The sequence below is a fragment of the Cygnus atratus genome, unplaced genomic scaffold (assembly GCF_013377495.2).
Source record: "Cygnus atratus isolate AKBS03 ecotype Queensland, Australia unplaced genomic scaffold, CAtr_DNAZoo_HiC_assembly HiC_scaffold_66, whole genome shotgun sequence".
Lineage (NCBI taxonomy): Eukaryota > Metazoa > Chordata > Aves > Anseriformes > Anatidae > Cygnus > Cygnus atratus.
Window position 1 is genome coordinate 1 of NW_026110191.1, and position 22854 is coordinate 22854.

General features: G+C 36.0%; 1 protein-coding gene across 1 annotated transcript in view; it reads left to right on the forward strand.

Moving 5' to 3' along the window:
• Nucleotides 1-3809: 3809 nt before the first annotated feature.
• The window catches only part of LOC118253114 (intraflagellar transport protein 80 homolog), a 29030-nt gene continuing 9985 nt past the window's right edge, over nt 3810-22854 (forward strand). Inside the window, exons 1-8 of the mRNA XM_050716969.1 lie at nt 3810-3922; nt 4492-4581; nt 5408-5545; nt 14421-14600; nt 17156-17274; nt 18143-18217; nt 19841-20004; nt 22421-22485. Coding sequence (XP_050572926.1) covers nt 14595-14600; nt 17156-17274; nt 18143-18217; nt 19841-20004; nt 22421-22485 — 429 coding nt within the window. The 5' untranslated portion in view covers nt 3810-3922; nt 4492-4581; nt 5408-5545; nt 14421-14594. The remainder of the gene's footprint in view (nt 3923-4491; nt 4582-5407; nt 5546-14420; nt 14601-17155; nt 17275-18142; nt 18218-19840; nt 20005-22420; nt 22486-22854) is intronic.

Consider the following 22854-nt stretch of genomic DNA (forward strand, 5'->3'; position numbering starts at 1 on the left):
ACCACAGGAGTGAATGTAAAATGTATTTCAATTTTGTTGAGGAAGTTCATATTCAGATGTAATATTTTTTTTTCATGCTTACAATGTAAAAAGGTAAGCTAACTGAACTGTGACTTTTGGAAAAAAATGCTTGAAGCACAAACTCATCTTTATTTTTCTGTTATATGTTTCGAGGTTTTTTTTGTGTTTTTATATGCTTATTTGAGGTTTCATGTAGATTCTAAAGTAGGAGACATTCTAGTTTGAAATATGCAAGTTGAATTTCCATTGATTTGTTAGAATTTCTGGTACGCTATAAGAATTGGGTCTGCTTGAAATAATTATCTATGTATTTGTGTTTTAAGATAAGGACCTATGAGGCTCCAAAGCCCTTTAAACGTGATAGGATCAGATTCCCACAGACCATTCTGTAAGCTGCTGACATACCTAAGGTCAGAATAGGATTCTGCAGAAATGTGTATGTAGTTTAAGAGAGTTATATTGGGTTTGAGCTAATTTTTCACTTCATTATCGATAATCTTGAGAAATGCAAGGATTACTGTTGCTAACATTCTAGTCATTCCACTCTTTGTATTAGGAATAAATTTTCAGGCTCTTATCTTTGGTTGATGGTCTACGTGCCTGTTCTATCTTTGGATTTTTATTCACTAGAAAAACATGAACATATATTTTCCCCTTTTTTTTTGCTTTTTCGGAACTTATACGGAGTGCTGTGGCCGCGTGTCCTTCCGTTGTGCCAATGCACGGAGTCAAGTTCGTGTGAGCCCACGGCCTCTGCTGCATCCAGCCTTTGGCCATCGTGTGCTGCTCTCGTGGCTGTATTGCTCTTTGAGCACAAGCTCGCTTTTTCACCTGTAGAGTATCTTCATCTTCTTCCTTTACCTTTCTGGCTACTGGAAACAAACTGACAACATCTGGACTGGAAACAGTCTAATTACAAGGTGTTATGAAGTGGAGCTTACTTTTTAGGGGACAAACTCAAAATGTATTCAAAATGACACTCCTATTATAGTGCTTCAATAGAGACATACGTTGTATGAATTAATATTTCTACTCCTGTGAATGGGAGAGGTCTCACACAGACTTGCTGTTGTAAATACCAAAGTATCTGCTGTGGCTGAAAGTGTCTGAGTGGCTGCTCCATCACTCTGGCACTCAACCTTAGCTCCTTCTCTGCTACACACAGTGGCCGCTGGGATGATTCACTGGCGATTAACATCTGCAAGAAGAGCACTGAGATGTGAAGAAGCCCACCCTGTATGCTTCATGCTGATATTCCGTCTTCGGATCTTCCCTCAGTCCACCTTGTCTGCTTTTATCACATCTTTTGTCACAGTACTTTGTCCTCAAGCTATTTATCACCAGTACAATTCACTGCAGTTTCTGTCCTGCTGAACTTTTCTCTGCACAGCAGTGCAATGTGTTGGCAGTCTTTTCCCAACCAAGTTCTTGTTAAGTGCAGAAGGAAATGAGTTAACTTAGCTCCTGCTGTTAAGCCCTGGAAATTGTGGTTAAGTAGTCAGCCATCATAAAAAAGTTAAACATTTGGTTTAAATCTAAAAGTCTTCTGATTGTTAAATCAGCATCAGAGCAGGACAAAAATTAGTTTATTTAGAATTTCTGTGCAGCTGGTGACAGAATTTGTCATTTTAAGCATAGATTGCTGCCAATAGGATAATAGCTAGTGCCAGATTTGCTTAATGCATGCTGTATGTTTCTGAGTTGACTCCTATCATGGTTGACAACAAAAATTACATCATCCTATATTTCTAAGTAACATAGAATAAATGACCTCATAAAAGAAAATGCACAAGGTACAGAAATATTCAGGAACAATGACATCACTTGCAGTTTAGACTTTCGAGTATGTGGAAGCTCGAATCAAGTTTAGTGTGTTGAATTGACGTTGCCATAATAAAACCTTTTTCTCTTCAGAGAGAACATCTGAAGACTGAAGTGGTAAGATATTAGATGATTTTAGGAAAGTCGATATGTCAGTTCAATTACTTAGCTGTCTAAATCTCAAAATATTCACATTAAGAGGTAATACCTAAGTCATTTGTTTTTTGAAATGGAGCATAATTGCCAGAAGTATATTTGGAAAGTTTACCACCTAAGAGCATTTCTCAGGCCTTTGGTTTTTTTAATTACCATAAATGATAGCTATACTAAAAATGGTTTATTTACTCAATATTAATTCATTTGATCAATTTGCTAATTAGTTATCAGCTAAAATATGCAGGAATCCCTAGAAGTGCAGCTTCTGAGAATTTAGGAGAATTGCTGTTTTCCTCTTCTAAAGTTATGAAGTCGTCAAACACAAGTATTTAGGATGTAGCAACTGCTCTTTCTGAGGTTTCTTATTTCTCAGGTAGAACTTCAGGGGCACAGCTCTGGTTGCGTACATACAGGTGTACCCTTGGAGGTTAGCCAGGCTATTCTGCCGAACTCCAGAGGGGATGGACCTTCGTCAGGTCCTGTGGGGTGCCTGGAAGCTCTGTGTGGCTCTGTTGGAGTACCCCAGGCACATCACATCGCTCTGGGTGCTTATGTTAGGCAGCCGAACCCGTCTTCAAGGGCCTCATTTCTGCCAGTTAGGATGTTCAGTCAGGAGGTGAAAAACAGGTGCGAAATAAGGCTTCTCTTTCCCATTTCAGAAGATGCTGAAGCAAGTCTTACAAAAAGGAACAATGATCTGACAGGGACTTACTACCCAGTCCCTCTCCTTGCACTTTTATATGCACAGTTTCCATGTCTTGTAATGTTGAGGCTGTGCTGAAATTTGCTGCTCATTGCTACAGGGCTTTTGCTGTGATAGAAACAAATGTTTGGACATGCTCTGTACTTAATTTTTTACTTCTATTTGCAAGGAATCAAGTAGGGTAATACTTTGATTCTTCTTGAGGGGAGACTAATCCTGTCAAGTACTACGGAAAATATTTGCATAGTTGGCAAGTCTGATTTTTTTTTTTCCTGGATGCTTTTTCAGTGCAATTTTTCACTTTCTTCTATTTTCAAAAAAGGTCATTTAAAAACTGTAACATAACATGTGTTTAAAACAGAACAGTCAGTTTGATTCCAGATACCTCGTTGTGGAGTTTTCAACCTGAACAAAAAATCAGTTAATTGGGAAAAATCTGTGAAGTCTGCAGGCCAGTCTTTCTAGTGTTATCTTTTGTCATTTGATTTTGTAAGCTGCTTGTATGTGCAATGCTTGTTTGTTTTATAAGTGCAGCAAACCAAAAAAACGTGTTATGTTAGAGGATTCTTTATGGATCCTGGGCATCTTAAAAAATATTTTTGGTGCAATACAAAACTACCTATAACAGTAATAAATCCGTATACATTTTCCTGTAACCCAGGTGTAGCATTGGAAAAGTCATCAATTATTTATATAGTTTTGTAAGTGTAGATGTTTTGTTCAGAGGTCAGTTTAGAGTGGTCCCACTGAAAGTGGTAGGTGTTGGTTCTCTCGAGTGGATTTGCCAGGACTTCACTCCATGTGTTTTTGTTCCTTTGAGGAGTGTGGGAAGGCTGCGCAGTGTGAGCTGAAGGTCTTCAGGGCTGGTTTTCAGGGTTGTGTCCATGTTACTGCTGTTCCCGCAGCTGTCTAAAACATGAAGTGAACCAGTAAACGTGGCTGTGAGTGCAGACAGATGCATGTGGAGGACAAATGGTTGCCTGTAGGCTGGCTTTCTCCTACTCCTGAATCTTTGATGTGTGATTTGAAGTAACCAGTTTGAAGTGGCTGTTGCAGTTTCTGCATAATTTGATCAGTTAAGTCATAAGAAATGTTTTCTTTGTGTCTACAGGAACACCGGTGTACTCAGTAGCCTGGGGACCTGATTCTGAAAAGGTTCTCTATACTTCAGGAAAGCAGCTGATTATTAAACCTCTCCAACCAAATGTTAAAGTTTTACAGGTATCATTAATACATTAAGGTCTCACTTCCCATGTGAAAACTCTTTTCAGTTATCTATAGCTTTGCCAAACATTGAACGTTTGTGCTAAAATTTTCCAGGCAGTGTGCATGTGGCTCTTTTTTTCTGTCCACCTCCTATTTCAACTAAAACTTCCTTTTTTAAGAGAGAGAGAGAAAGTATTTACAAAAAGGGAAATGCTTAATCACATGCCTGAAGAATATCCACAATAGAAATTGTCAAATAATTTTTAATTTACAGAAATGAACAAAGAGGAAGCAGAAAGATGCAAGAGCCTTTCCATTTGTTAGAAAAAGGCTGAAAGATACAGCAGCAATCCTCTGGAACGTTCTTTTCGTGCAGATTGTTAGGCTTTCATTCGGCCTTGTTCCAGGCTGTCTTTAATTTATTCTTCTACAGAAGAGAATAAGCCCGTGCATTTATATTGTTGGAAACCTTGATCTACACTGGAGTGTGTGAATACTACTAAATGATAATTAATGATAAGTATTAAACATAGAAATTCTCAGACTTGTTGCATTTATGTTTTTGTTTTGTTTTTCTGTTTCAGTGGAAAGCCCACGATGGCCTTATTTTAAAAACTGACTGGAACTCAGTCAATGAACTTATTCTTTCTGCAGGTGAAGACTGTAAATACAAGGTGTGTACTGGTTAACTTCTTCGGGGAAACTAAATTATCAAAAACATATTTGTAGGCATTCTGAAGTTTTCTAATCTTAATAACACTGAGAAGCTCAAAATTAAATGAGAAGGCTTTCAGTTTTCAAGAAAAACTTGTTACTCTATTTACATTATTTTTAAGCCTCACTCTGTCTAGTAGCATAAAATTAGAAGTGTGTCTGAAAAAGTATGCTAGAACAAAAATTAGTAAAACGCAATTGAAATAAACTCCTACAGGAAAATACGTAGAACTATAAAAATGAGTACTTGGAATAATGTAACCTATGACATATTTGACATATCTGAAAGGAGTAATGACAAAATTAGAGGAGGTAAAGCCACTGCAAATGACTTGACGCTACTAATTGACTTCTTGGTCTTCTAGTGGTTACAGTCAGTGAGAAAATCTGTTTGGTCTAGAAATTTGAGGAGTACCTTGCATTTTTGGGAAGCAAGTGCAAATAAAATAAACCTTGTCGTTATGTTACAGACTTACAGTAAAGTACAGGAAACAAAACTCATTATTTCAAAATATTTTATATAGAGAATAATGTAATATTTGCCATAGCAGCAAAGTCAAGTCCATTGCATTAAACTAACCAATATTGATTAGGAGCAGCCTATAATGAAAGATGAACTATAATACGATGTGTGGTGTTTTTTTTTTTTCCAGTTACACAACAATACACTAAAGTAACTAGGAGACTGTATTTCTGTAACTTTTGTAATTGTGAGGGTTAGCTCTAGAATATGTAGAGGTGCACTCAAGGTGTGGTCATATAACATTTTTAATATATTTTTTTAAGGTATGGGACAGTTATGGGCATCTGCTGTACAGCTCACAGCCCCATGAATATCCTATAACATCCATTGCTTGGTCTGGGGATGGAGAATTATTTGCTGTGGGGTCTTTTCATACTTTACGTCTATGTGATAAAACTGGGGTAAGTAATAATGCTGAGAAATGGCAGATGTAGAACTGTGCAAATTTATTGATAATACAGTAAATATTCCTGGGGTTATACTTCTTGATCTTCCTAGCTGCACATCTAAATATGTTCTGGTAGGTAAAAATTCTTTAAATAATATTGTCTTTCAGGACATTACACTTTTCTGGTTTTGTTTTCTCGTTTGTTTGTTTGCTTGCTTTTTTTTACATATTTTTCCTTTAAAACTGTAAGAATTTACAAGCATATCCTGTAAGGCTATAATGAAATGCTACTAACTGTAAAAAGTAAGTAGTGAATGACAATGAGCTGTCTTAAAAAAGGAGATAAAAGAACAATGTCCATGGGAAAAAAAAAAAAAGAATAAAATTTCCTATGCATATGTTATTTAGCTTATTTTTCCTTAAAAAATTCTAAGAATTGACAGGCATATTTTATAAGATCACAAAATGCAATTGTCAGACATCAGAAATGATAACGCTAAAGCAGTAGTAAAAGAGGAGCTAAGAGAACATTTATGATTTTGTTTCTAGTGGATGGACAGGGCATAATTATTCTAGCTAAGATATACTTTAATCCTCTCATCTGAGCTTCTCTATTACTACCTGACTGTAGAATAACAGAAGAAAGACGCACCTAAAGGAGCTAACTCTCGTTTTGTTGTTGTCGTTTGCTTTTTTTTTCTGACTTGCAGCTTTACTCCGAGTTTGCTGTTGCTGACCTAGTATTTTTTTTTCTTCCAACTTGGTCTCCAATTAAAATTAATGTGGTTTCATCTGCCTTCGCTGGTATTCTAAAAAAGTTAGCCCAAAGCACAGATTGACCTGATTGTCTCTGTGGATTTCCTGTGGTTCTGCATCTTTTTGTTCAGACTCGAATTGCATCAAACCTTGCCGGTTTGGGACTTTCATTGACCCATTGACCCCTCTTTTGTTGTTGCATTCATTGCACTTTTGCTCAGGTTGGGAAAGCAGCGTTTGCTGTGGTGTCTGGGGCATCCTCAGTACCTCGGGTTTTTCCCTGCTGTGAACTGGGACGGCACGTTTCAGGTAGCTTTACATTCATGAGAACAGCCTTTAAAAATTGTACGAGAAGAGGCATGCAGGGTAGGATCTCTGAGTCTTCGTATTTCACTTTCTGTACCGATTCTGATTTTGGTAATCTTAACTAAAAAAAATAAATGTAATTGAGGCCTTTAAATTTGAAGCGGGGATTGCTTCAATTTTCTGTGCCTTTCCCTCTTGCTTTGAGAAATTCCTCGTGCTACTTAATCTGTATAAGTAAAATTTGTGTATAGTTGTCTTGAAGGAAAACACCTCACATGCAATTTTCTTCTGGAAAGCATTACTCTGCAGATTTTTTGTTTAATATGCTTCATTTATATCTGATTTTTTCAGATATTTATGTTAAGGAGATTTTTTTTATCACCTATGTGTTAAAAGCACACTAGAAAGTTCAGAAGAGTAAAGTTGAGTTATTAACTTGTGCAAACGAGAACAGGTAACGTTCACATAGGTTTAAAAAAAAAAAGGGACTGAAGTAGGTATAAAAAATATAGAAGTAAAAAAGATATTTCCTGTCTCTTTGGTATATGTTTTGAGAACAAATATACTGTGAGAAGTTTCCTTTTATCACCTCACATTTCACGTGGATTATACAAAGCAGAGAAAATGCATATTAAACAGTGCAAACATTGTTACAACAGATTACAATTTCCATCGTGTAATGTTTTTCATCATTGAAACTATTCTTTTAAAAGAAGGTATATCTTACTGTTAGATTTCTCTGCCTGTGTTTTGTTCAGAGTTAAATACTGCCTCTCTGAAGAAAATGGATAAATACTCTGTGCATGCAATCATAACGATTGTGCGGTCACCTCTCAACTGTCAGATGGTGGGACATTCAGATAGCTGTTCACAGTCTCTACCGCCAGTGGGGACATCATTTCTTCTCCCTGGCATCCTTCTGGTCGGGTTAATGTTAGGCGTGGAGAGTGTGGCATTGTCTTTTTGACTGCCCCCAAACGTTTTTTCCTAGGCAAAGTGGATAAGAGGATTTGTCTCCATTTAATATGCCACGTAACTCTATTTAAAATGTAATTAAAGCAGTAACCTGCTCTGTTGCCTTTCCATCTCCCTATATAAATATGCCATTGTAGAAGTGTTTCTATACATATAGCATATTTTGCAGCCAAATAAATTATATTTATGCTAGTACAATTACATCTGTGTTGGTCTATGTTATGTAACACAGTGCTTTAAACAACCAGACTAGCCGTTACCACTAGTATTCTTCCTCAAAGAGCACTTTAAACCGTGCTCTCTTCTTTCACAACCACTTTCTGCCTCCTTTCTGAGTACTGGGATTACGGAGCTATATTAGCAAATGGTAAACTGAAATACATATGCTCTTTTGTGGGTGATGCCAACAATTTAAATAACATTTTGCACTCAACATAGATTTAAGCTTAAATGTGACGAAGGCTGATGTACTGGAAAAGGAAGACAAATACTAGATTTTTTTTTCTGCCATCTTGTAGGCTGTTTTTTATAGCTTTTGTTTCTGATCCCCAGGGCATTACTGTTTTTCTTGCTAGCCATTATATAATCTAATTTATTGTAAGTACAGTTGAAACTCCTACTAACTAAAAATGAGTAATTTTTTAATCAGTATATAATAATAAGTCTGTTTGTGGACTTTAAAAAAATGTAGATAGGTTTATTTTTTCACAAAATTAAGGGCTCTTTTACCTGGTTTATTTCTCAACTCTCAAAGAAATAAAGGCATGTACAGTAGCTAGTGCCAGATGTTTTTCTCTATTTAGCAGCTAGCAATGATAAATTATTATCTTCAAAAGTCGTGACTTTTAATGAAAGTTTCTTTCCTGACATTAAATGTAAATAGTTACTAAAGAACTAGCTCTGCTAGTAATGGGAGAAAAGGAAGAATGATTCACATACCACCAGAGTGATGGAGTTTGAAGAGAACCAGACCTGGCTTTTACTGGTCAACATAGACATTTTTATTATGTCTGATGTAATGGAGCTATATTGGCAAATTGCTCCTTAGGGAGCCATCAGGCGATATATATATCATTAACTCTTCTCTAGCATATGTGTTCAGTTTTGGGACATAATTAAATTAAATTCTGTTAGTGTATGTTCTTTTCTCCTATTCTTTTTTTCTTCCTGGATACTTTGTTCTGGCAGCTGTACGTTAAGAAAGAAAACTAAAAATATAACAGTAACTCTTAGAAAAGTTTTATTTCTTCATTTAAAAATCACCTTTGCTCTTGATAGCTTTGTTTATCTAAAATAAATTATTATGGCTACCGTACAGAATAACAAACAAAATATATTTACTGTTGGAATTTGTTGTCTGCCCTAAGTGTCTGTGATCATTAATCCTGTAGAGGCTACTAAGATTAATTTTAAGGCATAAATATCGAAATGTAATGCTGGATGTGTTGATAGATAGACTTGAACCCTCCTGGTGTTCACAGCTTTTCCGAATCTAATCACTTGGATGGAGGGCGATGCTTAAAAAGTTCATTTATGTAAGCTATTTCCTGTGGCTCTGCGTGCTTCCCTTGACATTACTGATCAGGTCAAAATATTTACACAGTAAGAGATGGTAAGAATGACTGAAATCCACTGATTTCCTCCTTCTCCACTCCACTCCCACATAAGTGCCTTAGAAAATGGACCCTACCCATCTGCTCCTAAGACAGGTTGTGTCGTGAATGCTTTGGAGAGTAGGATAATAATATAAAAACCACAGTAATAAAATTTAGGGAACATTGCCTAATATCTGTAGAAAATAAAGGAAAAATATCTGCAAGTGTAACAGCTATTCCTCACCCCATTTAAAGCAAGTGGAAGTATGGTGCTATGGCTCTGTTGAGCTCTGTTGTTACGTGGTTCTTTTCAGCTTTTTCCCAAGAAGACCAATATAATGAGAGTTATTGCATTATTTGTTGCATTATTTGATATCCAGAATTGGTTATATGTTAAATAGTTAGCGGTGTTCTTTTTTTCCTTATTTTTTAAACTATTGATAAATGAGGGGAAAAAAAGCATCTAAGGATTTTAAAACTACAGTGTAGCAGGTATCTACAGAGAAGCTTTGAAAATAATTTAAGATTTATCTTTAAAACCATGATTCCCATTCAGGAGAGTGAATTGTGTGACTATTGTAAAATTAACATTATAATATGTCCTTTATATTACCATTAGATATTAGACTAATACAAAAAAGATGGCAAGATTTTGAAAGTGGCTGTATACAATGCATGTGTTTTCATACTATTCAGAATTGTCCTATAGACAGCACTATAGAAATCACCGCAAATCTGTTTTCCTATAGAGTTACAATGAGCTTTGAACCCATTACATTTAGTCTTGCTTCACACAGATATGCATTTGGCACTGTAGCAAAAAAAGTTTTTGTGTTTTTTCTTGTGAACTGTCTCTATTTCATCTACCTTTATTAACAATCAAGAAGCTGAATTCTTTGTAGCTCAATAAAATAAAAAAATTTACAGATGGGTTTCCCATGGAGTTATGTTGCTGACCAATTCTTTCCAAACTGACATATTTTAATTTATTAGAATTGGCTAATGTGACTTCTGGAAGAAAATGAAAACATGTGGATTGTCTATGGAAGTAATAATCTATATAAAGAATTACATCAATATTTCATTTTCTAAGGTTAAGAATTTATATGGGACAGTTTGTCATCCTATTTTTAGTTCTTCTGGGGTCCAATAATTACGAGAGCGTGCTTGGATTTCAGGAGAATTTTTGGAAAGCAGCATAATACCTCCCCTGGAGGTACTGGCTTAGTCGTTTTTTTGATAATTAACTTTAATTACTAGAGCTAAGTCCAACAAATGTTTGAGAAGGCAACAGGAACCCTTCTTAGTCCTGTGCTTTCTTCAAGTCACACGTTGAGGAAAGTTTCTCCTTCTCAGGTAGTAAATTGCTGTATATCCACCCGTAGCTCTGGATTCCTTACCACCAGTTATGCATGTTGTCTGTGGTCTGTAGGATCTTCTGTGGATGCTGGTGTGGTGGGAGTTGGAAGCCTGATGAGGGTGTTTTTGATACAATAAGCTTTATGTTTTATACTCAGTAAAATAAGGGTGGAGTCATATAGAGACATAGGCATCCTACAAGCTAGGTCTGTATGTGTATGAATATTCAGGTGCTTCTAAAGCGTCCGAGTATAGATTTGCTTTGGATAATTGATTTTATAATCTTGTAATATTTGACGTGCCTTCTGTTATATGATAAAATTAATAGGCATTTTCTGAAGCGAAGCTTCCAGGCAGTTTGCACTAAAACATCGCTTGCCAGCCTTAATGGGCATGCAGACTGCAATAAGTTTTGAGGTATCAGCTACCAGTGCACTAATGTGAATTCCCCAGCAGGGCACGTGCCAGACTGGTCCTTCACTTTAAAATAAACAAGTAAAAGTTCTTATTTAGCAGGACCTGAGCCTTTGTGCAGATGTCAGCCCGGTCAGGCTGTGTGGGGCCAAGAGCGTGCGGTTCCTCTTGGTCCTTTCTGCTCTATGAATCCTGGAATGGTCTGCAGGGGAGATCGTGTGTTTTCTTTTTGTAAACAAAGGCAAAATTAGCAAAGATGATAGTTAAAGCCAGCTGATTAGGTATGTTGTGCAGATTCTGACTTCATGGGGAGGCTCAGCAGTATCAGCTTTAGTTCAGCTTGTGTCAGTGCTCCCTGCACCAAGCTCTGCGCACTTGTAAAGAGACCCTGAACAGAGACCAGCCAGGAACAACGAACCATCCACGGTTGACATTAGTATTATTTTTATTATTTAAAATATAACAGAATGCTCTTTCTTCATTATGTTTCTTTTCAATGTATTTATGCACTGGTATTATGTGGATAACCATTCTTAACTTACTGCACTCAGTCCAGAAATAATAACTAACTCGATCCTTCATATTGAGTCTTGATCTATCAATATTATGCATTTGAAAGGCTATCCTTGTTCCTCTGAATTTGCTCATTAAAATTGACCCACGTCTCAAGAGCCTACTCCGTTTCCATTTCTGGAAGTCAGACAATACTCAATGGCTGCAGTGCTTCATCTATTTTTACTACATTGTGTAATCAGAAAAGGGAAGCTTAAGTTATTGCTTTTAGGTATTCATTTAGTATAATGAAACTTCTATAACTACTGGTTTTGTTCTTCAGGGTAGTTCATTGAATTCAATAAAGAATTAATTATGACACAGGAGAAGTATAAGCCAAAGAGTAATACCACAGGATAATATTGCAGCATTTCAGACAATGTTGGAAGAACATTCGTACAGTCATTCATACAGTCATAGCCATATCCTGATTTTTTTAACTCAGTGTATTGAGGAGATGCATAACAGTTTGTAGAAATTGTTTCTATATTGCAAATGCAGAGATAAATTATCTTTATTTATCGGAGCTTTTTGTGTGCATGATGTATCAGACATCTTCAGGGAGTATGGATCACAGCAGTGCTCTGAATTACATCAGGTGCTTTCTGAAAGGAATAGGAAATAGAACTTTCTAACTGTTTTATATTTTTAAAAATGTATATATTTTAGGTTGTAATCTGGAAACATGTTACTAAGTGTTTGAAATACCTGAAAGAAAAGCAGACTTTTGTCTTATAAAGAGGTAATTTGGGAAATGTATTCTCTTTCAGAGGTGCAGTCTATCTGCTCTGCATAAAAAAGTTAGCCCTACAGCCAGATGCTTCAAGCTCCATGATGTGGTTCTTAGTTGATGGCTTGAAGCCTTTATCTGATGTAAATGGCCTTAGAAAAAAACTCTTGTCTGCTTGAGAAGATCCTAATACCCAGCTCTGAAATAGCGCTTCTTCACACTCTTTTCAGACCACATCTGGCCAGCTGTGAAAAATGTCTCAGATGTAGGAGGACTTGTAGAGCATTCTGAGTGTGCTTGTTGCAATCATTGCGTGGCCCTACAACTCAAGAGCTTACTCATTCCCCATGTAAGGATGTCAGACACAAATTAAAGATATGCTTTTAATTACTATGGAGTGTCTCATACAGAGCTCATCCTGTTGAGGCAGAAGAGTAAGTTACGGACTTTTCTCAAAAAAAGAAAAAAAAAAAAAAGGAAAAGGAAAAAGCAATTACCTTCCCCAACTGCAGATTATATAGGCAGTGAATGGTGTGTCTGAGCCAAGAGGCATGGAAGCTGAAACCTTAAAATTGAGTGCTTGAAATTGGAAAGTCAGTCAGTGCTGACATTGTCTTTCACTTGCCCTTGTGTGCCTCGGCAGTAAAAGAGCTGTAACTCAGTAAGTCATCTCAGAGAGTACGCTGCACATCGTTAGCACAACTGGGAGCTTGAATTTCATCCCATTGTGTTTCCTTGCTATTGAAAATTGCTCTGACACCTTTATTTTAATATGATTTTTGTGATTTCATTTTGGATAAATCATACAAAGACTTTGTGTGAAGGACTTCATATTTCTTTGGTCTTATGGGTACTGCAAAAGAAATCAGAGTATGAAATGTGTTAGAAACATTAGGTGAATATTTTCTTCCAGCTGTCTCCCCTTTGGTGTAATATCATGTATCTGAAAGTCACGAGAATCCAATGTCTACATTTAACTTCGATCACATGTTTTTTCTTAATGATTTGATTCTTAAGTTTTCAAATGTGTTTGAATATTCAGATAGTTCTGCAAGAGCTAAATGCTATTAAAAATATTCTGTTATACAGTTCTGAAGGGGCTATAGTTGAGATTTGCTTCTCCTTTTAAACTCTGGTTTAAATTCTTCCTAGAAGTCCATAAAAAGGTTATTTCATTTTTGTCACCCACTTTCAGGGAAACGCTTGTTCTCAGGTTTGGGATGACTTGTTTGAACTGCGTGTCTGAGATGCAAGAAAGAGAAGACGGGTGTCTTGGTCTGATAATTCTAGTTTTTGACAAGAGTGTGTTGACAAGGATCCACCTAAATTTAGAGGAGTCTTGCACATAAGGCTGAGTGAATTTGAGAATAAAGGTTTTCACTGAAGAAAGTGTAAATATGGGAATGGAATAAAATTAAGCTTAGCATTAAATGTAAGCTGCTCTAGGTGTCTCCAAGGCTAGGCCAGATCTCAGACTGTGGTTGCAGTAATGTTTCAACTTCTTGTTTTTGTTGCAGGCATAGCAACTGGAAACGTTAATACATCTTTCCCCTTCAAAATAACAATAACAGAGACTAGGGAAAAGGGCGGGCAAGGTATCTAGCATCTTCCTGTGCTAGGAGGAGAACGATGCGTAGGCATCGCTTTCAGTGCTTCTCTTCATCCACTTAGGTTGGAAGCATGTTGAGGAGCAACGGCAGCTCTCTGTGCGGCAGCAGTGGCTGCTTTAAGCTGATTTTGCCTGGGCATTGCTAGTTCTGTGTGCAGGAACGGCCGCCACTGCAGCATAAGCTGAATGCACACACTTAGGACTGTAGCCTACTGTACCAGTGTAACCAGTGTCATTGTTTCTAAGTGTGCTTCCTTAATTTTCATGTAGTGATTGCCTAGGTTTATGGATGGCTACGTACGCTTTAAATATACTGTGTCTAGTTAACTTTTACCTAATGTACTTCAGGCACTGGGACATTCTTCATTTCTGCCGTATCTGATGGTTTTCTTTTTTTGTGTCCCCACTTTTCAAGTAATCTAATTTAAGAATCTAATCTCTTTGGTTTGCTTGTTAAAACTGTGATAAAAAGTTATGCCATCGATACATTTCTGTTAAAAAATGTGAATAACTCTGTAACTATTTATTACAATCAATTATTTCCAAAAAAGTACAAAATGGTTAAGAATTCTTTTCTCTTTTTTTCTGCAAGTGGTCCTATGCTTTAGAGAAGCCCAACACTGGCAGCATATTTAATATTGCTTGGTCTGTTGACGGCACTCAGCTAGCTGGAGCATGTGGCAATGGACACGTCATCTTTGCCCACGTTGTGGAGCAGCGCTGGGAGTGGAAGAACTTTGAAATAACATTGATTAAGAGGAGAACCATGCAGGTAATCTTAACTATGCAGAACTCTACATCCCGAGTAGTCGCTTTCTAAGGCTTTTCTCAGTACAAGATTTGAATTTTTAATCCCCAAGTAACAAATATTATTGACTATCCTTTATTTCCATGTATATATCACCGAAAATGTTAAGATCATAAAATGGCCAGAGTTAGCAAATAATATAAATAGTTATCCCTTGTACAAAAGATCAGATCTCTGTAAACTAAACCATACTGCCAGATGAGCCAGAAGTACTTTATCCTCCAGAATAAAATAAAGCCCATTTGGAGAACATGTGAAATTAGCTGTGGGAGGCAGCTTATGAGAGATAATTTCAAGTGTAATGAAAATGTTTATGCAGAAAACAATACAAGTATGTGGGCCAAAACCAAAGCATGGTATTATTTCAATAGTGTTACAGTAACTGTCAGCAAAGATGAAGCTGCCTAAGTGTAGACAATACAGAGGAACTTTCTTTGCCTTACCTGCATTCATAAGATGCTGGAGGGACTGATGCACCTCGTAACAGCTGATTCTTTAGCTAGGTGTGCCGTGCCCATGTCGTTAGTGAAGCTGTGATGAATGTTGCTGTCTCAGCAAATTTCCAGATACATTTGGTTGCTGGCTGTAGGTGCTTATCTGCACCACATGCTGTATTGCAGCCTAGATCCAGATCTTCCAAAGGTACAGAACTTTGTCATGCATCATATATCACACATCAGGTACCCGCTTGGTGCTTCCAGCCCCTGAGTGTCGAGCACCGAGCTCCGGGGGAGCTGCCAAGTCTCAGCGCTGCTGGAAGCCAGCAGGCCCTACATGTGGTTTCTGGAGCTTAAGCTCAGGATCCTTCCTTTGAAAAATCTTGGCCCGGATCCACATTTAGGTTACCAGATATCTGGGAATTAATACGAAAATATGAATTTTACCTTCTAACTTGTCTTCTGTGTTCCCAGACACTGACTCACAACATTTGCTCAGTGGACAGTGGGGTAATATAAAATTTCCATCTTACAAATTTTCCAAATTACACATTTGATATTAGACACCAGGCCAATATTTTCAATATCAAATTCAAGTTCCTAAATTCCTAATTAGGCCCTTAAATGTTTTTTGGTCTCAATTCTTTCATGTTGACTATGTAATTGGGAAAAGTTGTAACAACAGGAATGCTGTATAACAATTGTGTCTAGTGGGTGGGATAATATGAGTCAGTGTCTGGGAACACAGAAGACAAATTAGCAGGTAAAAATTCATATTTCTTCTTTCATTCCCAGACATCGACTCGTAACAGATGGGCTCTGTTAATAACTCCAGGGAGTTTGAATATGCAAACAACTGAGGAAGGATAGCTAACCCTGATCCAAGATTTTATTTTATTTTTATTTTATTTTTATTTTATTTTATTTTAATTTTTATTTTAATTTTTATTTTAATTTTTATTTTATTTTTATTTTATTTTTATTTTAATTTTTATTTTATTTTATTCCTATATACTTATATAGAAAAATCTTACCCACAAAAACTTTCTAGATGCATTCTTTTGTTCTTATTATTACAATAGGAAAGTTAGTTATGGACATATCACTGCAGTGGACACAAAAATTAATATGCCTTTGGAAATCGTTCTAGACTTCCATAATAATTGAGTTCAATCCTCGTTTTGCAATCGGTTGAAAAATGGAGAAAATCAAGGAGAAATTACCACCCTAGTAGATTTCATGCAGCTACAATCTAAAGACATCTTTGAGCTCAAAAATCTGTGATGATTACAGGCAAACTGTGATTTTCTTGTAACATTGTCATCTGAGCAAATTTTCACAGAAATGACATGGCCTACTTATCAAGGTCATATACTAAATTTCTCTTAAAGTATGTTAAATAGCCAGAACTGTTTAATAACTAGGCAGCATATCTTTATCAAAACCTTGGTTATTGCTAAGTGTTCAGATGGGATCATGATGGGATCACTGAAGTATTTATTACATTTCAAATTGTTTAACCAGCTGAACAGTGAGTGTTAAAATGGGAACTTTCAGACATCCTTGATCACAGATGCTTTTATCAACTCCATGTATTATATTTTGCTTATACCTTCTGTGTTCCAATTAAGCATTAATTATTCATTCCTTTCTTTTAAGGAAGTCTATCCAGCTCTTGAGTAATTTTTATTCCTTGAGCATTCCTGCTGTTGTGCTTTTTCTGTTTTTAACAATTGACTCTTGGAGTACCCAGCTGTGATTATGCTTTTGATTTTTGAATAGAACATCCATTCACAAAGACAGAAAATTAACAGATAAAAATTACGTTTAAAGCAAAATTTCTTTTTTTTTTTCCCAAAATTTGTTTCAAAAGCATATTCATTGTTTATTCAGAGTTTATAGAACCTTTGCATTTTAAGTTTTCCACCAGTACTGTGCAAGTGCCTATTCCAATATAATTGTGTTCTTCTACTAATGGTATAATAGTATCAGCATGTGCTTATAATAAGAAAGAATATAATATTTAACAACTTTCATTTCATTTATTGCCATTTTATTCATCTAAAGATTTCTCTCAATTAGGTGCACAATGTTATTAATGATGCAGTTGATTTGCTGGAATTCCGTGATAGGGTTATCAAGGCCTCTTTGAACTATGGGCATTTGGTTGTCTCAACTTCTCTTCAATGTTACGTATTTTCGTAAGTAATACGTATTCATGAAGCTTTTTTGAATTTATTTAACTGTTGTAAGAAAGCAGCAGAAACTTTATTTGAAGTACAGTAGTTCATGACCTATTTGTTTTTGAAACTAATTGAAATATTCTATCTAGCATCATATACAACAAAATGTATTTGAGTACAGTTGCCCTCCTTCTGTCATCCTTTCTTCCAGCTTCTTCTAGCTTCTTGTACAGCCAGTCAGTGCACCAACATGTGGCTACAAAAATTTCTGCTCTTTTCAGATAGAGGCAGCAGTAATGATGGCTGGATGCAAATGTATTTGTCCCCATTAGGTGACTCCATCCAGTGACTTTATTTGAATACTGCTTCTGGCATGCCAGTTGTTTTGGAATAAAATCAGAATGATTCAATCCTACATCATTTTTTAAGAGCGTGATATTTTGTTTCATATGCTGAGATCTAAAGTTTACTGCTGAAGCAACTAATCAGCTCAGTGAGACGACTGATGTTGAACAATAATCCAGCCTGTAACAGGGCGTGTATCCTGACTCCAGATCACTCTAAGAGTTGAGCTGTGATTTAGAAGTACTTTAAAAGTGTACTTGCTTCATATAAACATGATTTTGCTGTTCAGTCAGACTCCTAGGTTAGCTACAGCTAATGTCAAGGGATGCAAAAAAGAAAGCAGAAGTGTTACTGGATCATACTGCACAGTTATCAGTGTTACTTGGCTTCTTATATGCCGTTTTCCTTGTTGAAAATCTCCCTTTATAAAAATGTTAAATGATTAAAATGTGCGTGCTTTACTTAGTGAATTCAACTTTGTATTTACAATGGTATGTTATGATAACGGTTTTAATAAATGATGAATTTCTTTTTCCTGTAGTACAAAGAACTGGAATACACCACTTATCTTTGACCTGAAGGAAGGAACAGTCACTTTGATTCTACAAGCAGAAAGGTAGCTTACTGTAATGTTCATTATTAGATACTTCTTAAGATGTGTTTCTGAAAAACTTTGCCACCAAGTTCTTAGGAAACAAAACAAAATAACACACAGGAGATTTTAGAAATAGACAAAAATGTACAGTATTGGTAAGTAGCTTCTGAAGGCGTAGCCAGTGTATTTGACATACATCTGTAATGGTGGTAATGAATCTTATCCTATATTACATGTGTATGGCTATACTTATTTATGGAAGAAAGTAAACCTTCCTCTAGTTTTATCGCCATCGTCTATTACAGTAACGTCTCTTTTTTATGTGCTATATTGCTTTTTTGAAGTGGAATATATTTTATAGAAATTATCTTAGGCCTCCAAGTTTTATTAGAAACAGTTGCCAGGTATGCAAAATAAAAAATAAATGATGCTTTCATTTTTCTTACATATATGTACTATGTTTACAAGAAATTACATTTTTTTTTCTCAGTTTAAAAATGTTTTAATCTGTATTTCCTGAAAATCATTTGTCAGAGATCTTTACGTGTGCTTTTGTAGGAGAGTCTTTTAAAGGACTACGAATAGGAGCAGAATTCAAAAATCTTCAGTTTCAATTTTAGTCTTAATTCTCTTGGGCAAGTATTCTTGGACAACTTTTCCAGCATAATGCAGTGCAATACTCCCTGCATTGTTGAGTGCCCCAGATTAAACACGTGTGTCTTGGACTGCAGAGAGACTGCAGTACAGGAAGGGGAAGCAAGTAGCCAGGATTCTGAAGATCGAATTCTAGATTTGAAGTTTTGTGCTGCTAATTAAAAGTATAGTTTGCAAACACGATACAGGTTCTGTGGCAGTGAAGGTGATCCCTACTCCACAGAACTGAACCTAAAATTTTAGTAAAATATGTCTATGCTGGCAGATCTGTGTGCAAACAGATGGTGGTTCATTTGGTGCCAACGGCAATGATATTTACAATAGTTGGGAGTCTACGAACTGTTTTTTTTTTTTTTTTTTAATGGATGTATTTTGTGTCTATGAACTATAGATACTGTACTTAACAAACAATTATTGTTATGCAGAAGTATTTATATTCTATATAAAAGATTGCAATGTGTTCTGGCAAATAATTTATTTCACTGAAGCTCTACGTCTAAATAGATGGCAAGCAGTTTGTTAACAGTGTCTTCTATTTTCTTTACGTTATAATCCAGTCATAGTGAAGGAAACGATACAGATAATACTATTTCAAAGCTAGCTGTAAATATTAGGACTTTTTCTCAAATATATTCACAAAGTACACAAACCAATGGTCAGGGTTTTCACGTGTGGTGATGTGCAGGGAATACTGTGTGTAGTTATATGCTGTGTCATCAGGCATCATAAGATTAAAGCTTAAAATATCTATAACTGATAAAATCATGGTAATTCCAGATAATAAATATTTCTTATGGAAAAACATAACATTCACGTTAAAACTGAAGTCATCTGCTCAGAGCTTTCAGAATGTCAACTATGTAAGGCTTAGAAATTATGTCATTTAACTGAAAACATTTGCAGAATATTAGACAATTGTCTTCAAATGGTTGAAATGGTCATCCTTCTTTTCTATATTATTAAACAATTAGCTTTTTTTTTTTTTTTTAGGCATTTTCTTCTTGTAGATGGTGGAGGACTTTATTTATATTCCTATGAAGGAAGATTAATTTCCTCTCCAAAATTTCCAGGAATGAGAACAGACATTTTAAATGCCCAGACAGTATCTCTGAGTAATGATACTCTGGCAGTAAAAGACAAAGCTGATGAAAAGGGTAAGTTTTCAGTTCTGATAGTTCCATGTTTGCTAATAATTTATTGTGAAGTTTTCAGCATCTGTGCATTTAACTTTGTTTTCCCTGCTTAGCATAATTGTTATAAAACGTAAGCATAGAGCATGAAGAATTTATTGATGGTATAAATCAAATATAATAATATAATAAAAACGACTTAAAATGATGGGTCTTGTATACCTTTGATTAAAAAAAAAAAGAATGAGAATATATATATGTTTCCGAACTTCCAGCTGCATGTAATGCATTGGAAAACCATGGAATATTTGCAGTAAATACCTGCACGGTGGCTCTTCCATAATAATAAAATGAACTTTTATAAGTAACAATATGTTTTAGTGAAATGTATTCAGAAGAAATAAGTGGTTTTCAAAACAATTATAAACAGGTAAGTGAAAAGTTGGATTTTTTCTGGTCTATTTTACTCTGTGTATTTCTAATGCACAAGTGTATGTATGTTTTTTTACATATTAGTATGTATAACACAGCCTTTATTGCCATATTGACACCTTTGATGCAGTTAGGATAAAAACAGTAGAAGTATTATGGATAAATGAAGAAAACATGGAAAATTCATACAAGAATACTGACTGCTGTCTGTATCTGTATCTACACAAACTTTGGATTTTGATGGGAAATCCACTCTCTGGCCCTGTTCCTTTGGCCGTCATCCTGAATAAAACCCAAGAGCATCTCCAGCTCCAAATCATTGCTATTAGTGTCCTGAAAATCTTGTCAGCCAGTTCTGCACATAGACTGATCTTCATCAAAATTGTAATTTACAGAGCTTGGGTATCTGGCTATGTTTTCAAAATAAGTTCACCAAATGAAACTACTGATAGCAGCTTCTGTTCTGCTAATAAGTAGGGATTTGTATTTTTATTTTTCCCTATTCTTGCTACGAATCCCACCAGTAGTGGTAAAAAGCCTTATAATATGCCAGCACATGGGAAAACAGATTCTTGGCACAGGAAGCTGTGGCTTATCTAGGCCTGTTTATTCTTCTCAACTCACCCTAGCAGAAGCATTTTTTTCTTTGCTCTATTTTGAGGGCAGGTCTGTTTTTCATAATGCAGTGCATTATAGAAATATCTAAGAGCTGAGCGTGCTACAGGAAGCAGTTTGCACATCAGAGCCAGGAGCTCTTTACAAGCCCATTTACTCCCAAACACAGACAGGCATAACTTCAGTGTCGTTATGTGGATACTCTCCCTCTTCCAGTAATCCAGAAAAAAAAAAGACGTGGATCTGTGCACTTAGTGTCCTTCCTCATTCTCTAGGGAAGCTGGAGGAGGGAGCAGAGCTTGTTCTGAAAAAGGAGCTCCTGGCCCTAGCTGTGACCAGCTATTCCATGAAAATACGTGTGTGTTGAAGGCACACAAGAGCTGTTCTTTCTCGGACTGGTGAAAGAGATAATTTAGCTTCTAAGTAATGTTAAGATTTCAAGATTTAAAAAAACAAAAACAAAAACCACACACATACACAAAATCGCACTTACCTGAAATATCATAATAAGCATTGTAGATTAGAAAAAGTTAATCAATTTCACTTGCCAGCTAGGTACAGCAGATTTCTCTTACCCCCCCTTAATCTCACTTCCTATAGCTATTATAGTAGCAGCAGAATTGGTTTGTACAGCAACATCAAAATAAACATCATGCAGGGAGCCATGCATAAAAGTGAGAAAAATACCACTTCTCAGGAACAACTCGTTTTCTTTTGTATATTTAACCAGCTGCCAAGAGTAATGCTTGTGCAAAACCCTTTCTTTTCCTCCTCTGCAAACTCGACCGATGCTTTCCGAACACCTGCTCTTACAGTTTCTTTTTTTTTTCCTGCCTAAATAACCACTGACCTCAAAGCAACATCCTGTGTCCTAGTGAGAGAAAGACACAGCAGGATTAACATGTTAACATCGCCATCCTTTGGAGTGAGCATGCATGTTCATTTTATAGTGTGTGCTTACAGGTAGCACGTCAAATCCTCAGGTGGGATGTGTTATCAAGCATCTGAAATGCTGTCACATCTGTGTTTTCCACGAACTGATGCTGAATCAAGTGTTTAAATTGGAGTTTAAATTGGGAGTAAAGTGCTAATTTTCTCATTATGTATTACAGTGGCTATCAGTGCCCTGAAAATAACAATGTTTGGGAATTTTCACAGAATACTCTGACTGCAAAATGAGAATATTCCTGCCTGTGCTCAGCAGACTACGATGACTGCATTTTCCAAACTAAGATTCTTGTTTGACCAGAGCGTGAAAGTTTTTGGTAAACTAAGCACACAGTAATATGTATCCACTTACAGTTCTATCATACTCTGAAAATGAATGGAACTGTTTGAAAAGTCTGTAAAGAATTGTTGATTTTAACTAATAAACCATATTTTTGTCCTTCAGTTATCTACATATTTGATGCTTTGTCTGGAAAACCACTGGGTGATGGAAAGCCTCTAACCCATAAGGTAAGATGAAAGCTAGAAAGTCTCTTTTTTGTTATATTTTGAAATTAATAATCAATAATGCTTTGCCTGATATTAATATATTTAATAACGTATTAAAATTTATGATCTTAATACAGAGCAGCTTGACAACTCTAGTTTACTGTTATAAAATAAAATAAAAAGTTAGATTCTCTATGCAGTGCTCATGTACCAAGGGATTTACTCTTAGTTGTATTCAGTTATTGTAGTGTTTTTCACCTAAACATGAGAGACTGAAACTACAGGGGGGATCAACATTTATGTTGCTTTTACTTTTGGACTGCCATTTCTATTTCTGTAGTCTTCTGTAGTAAATTCCTAAACTCTGAACTCTTCTCTGCTGCAGTTCTG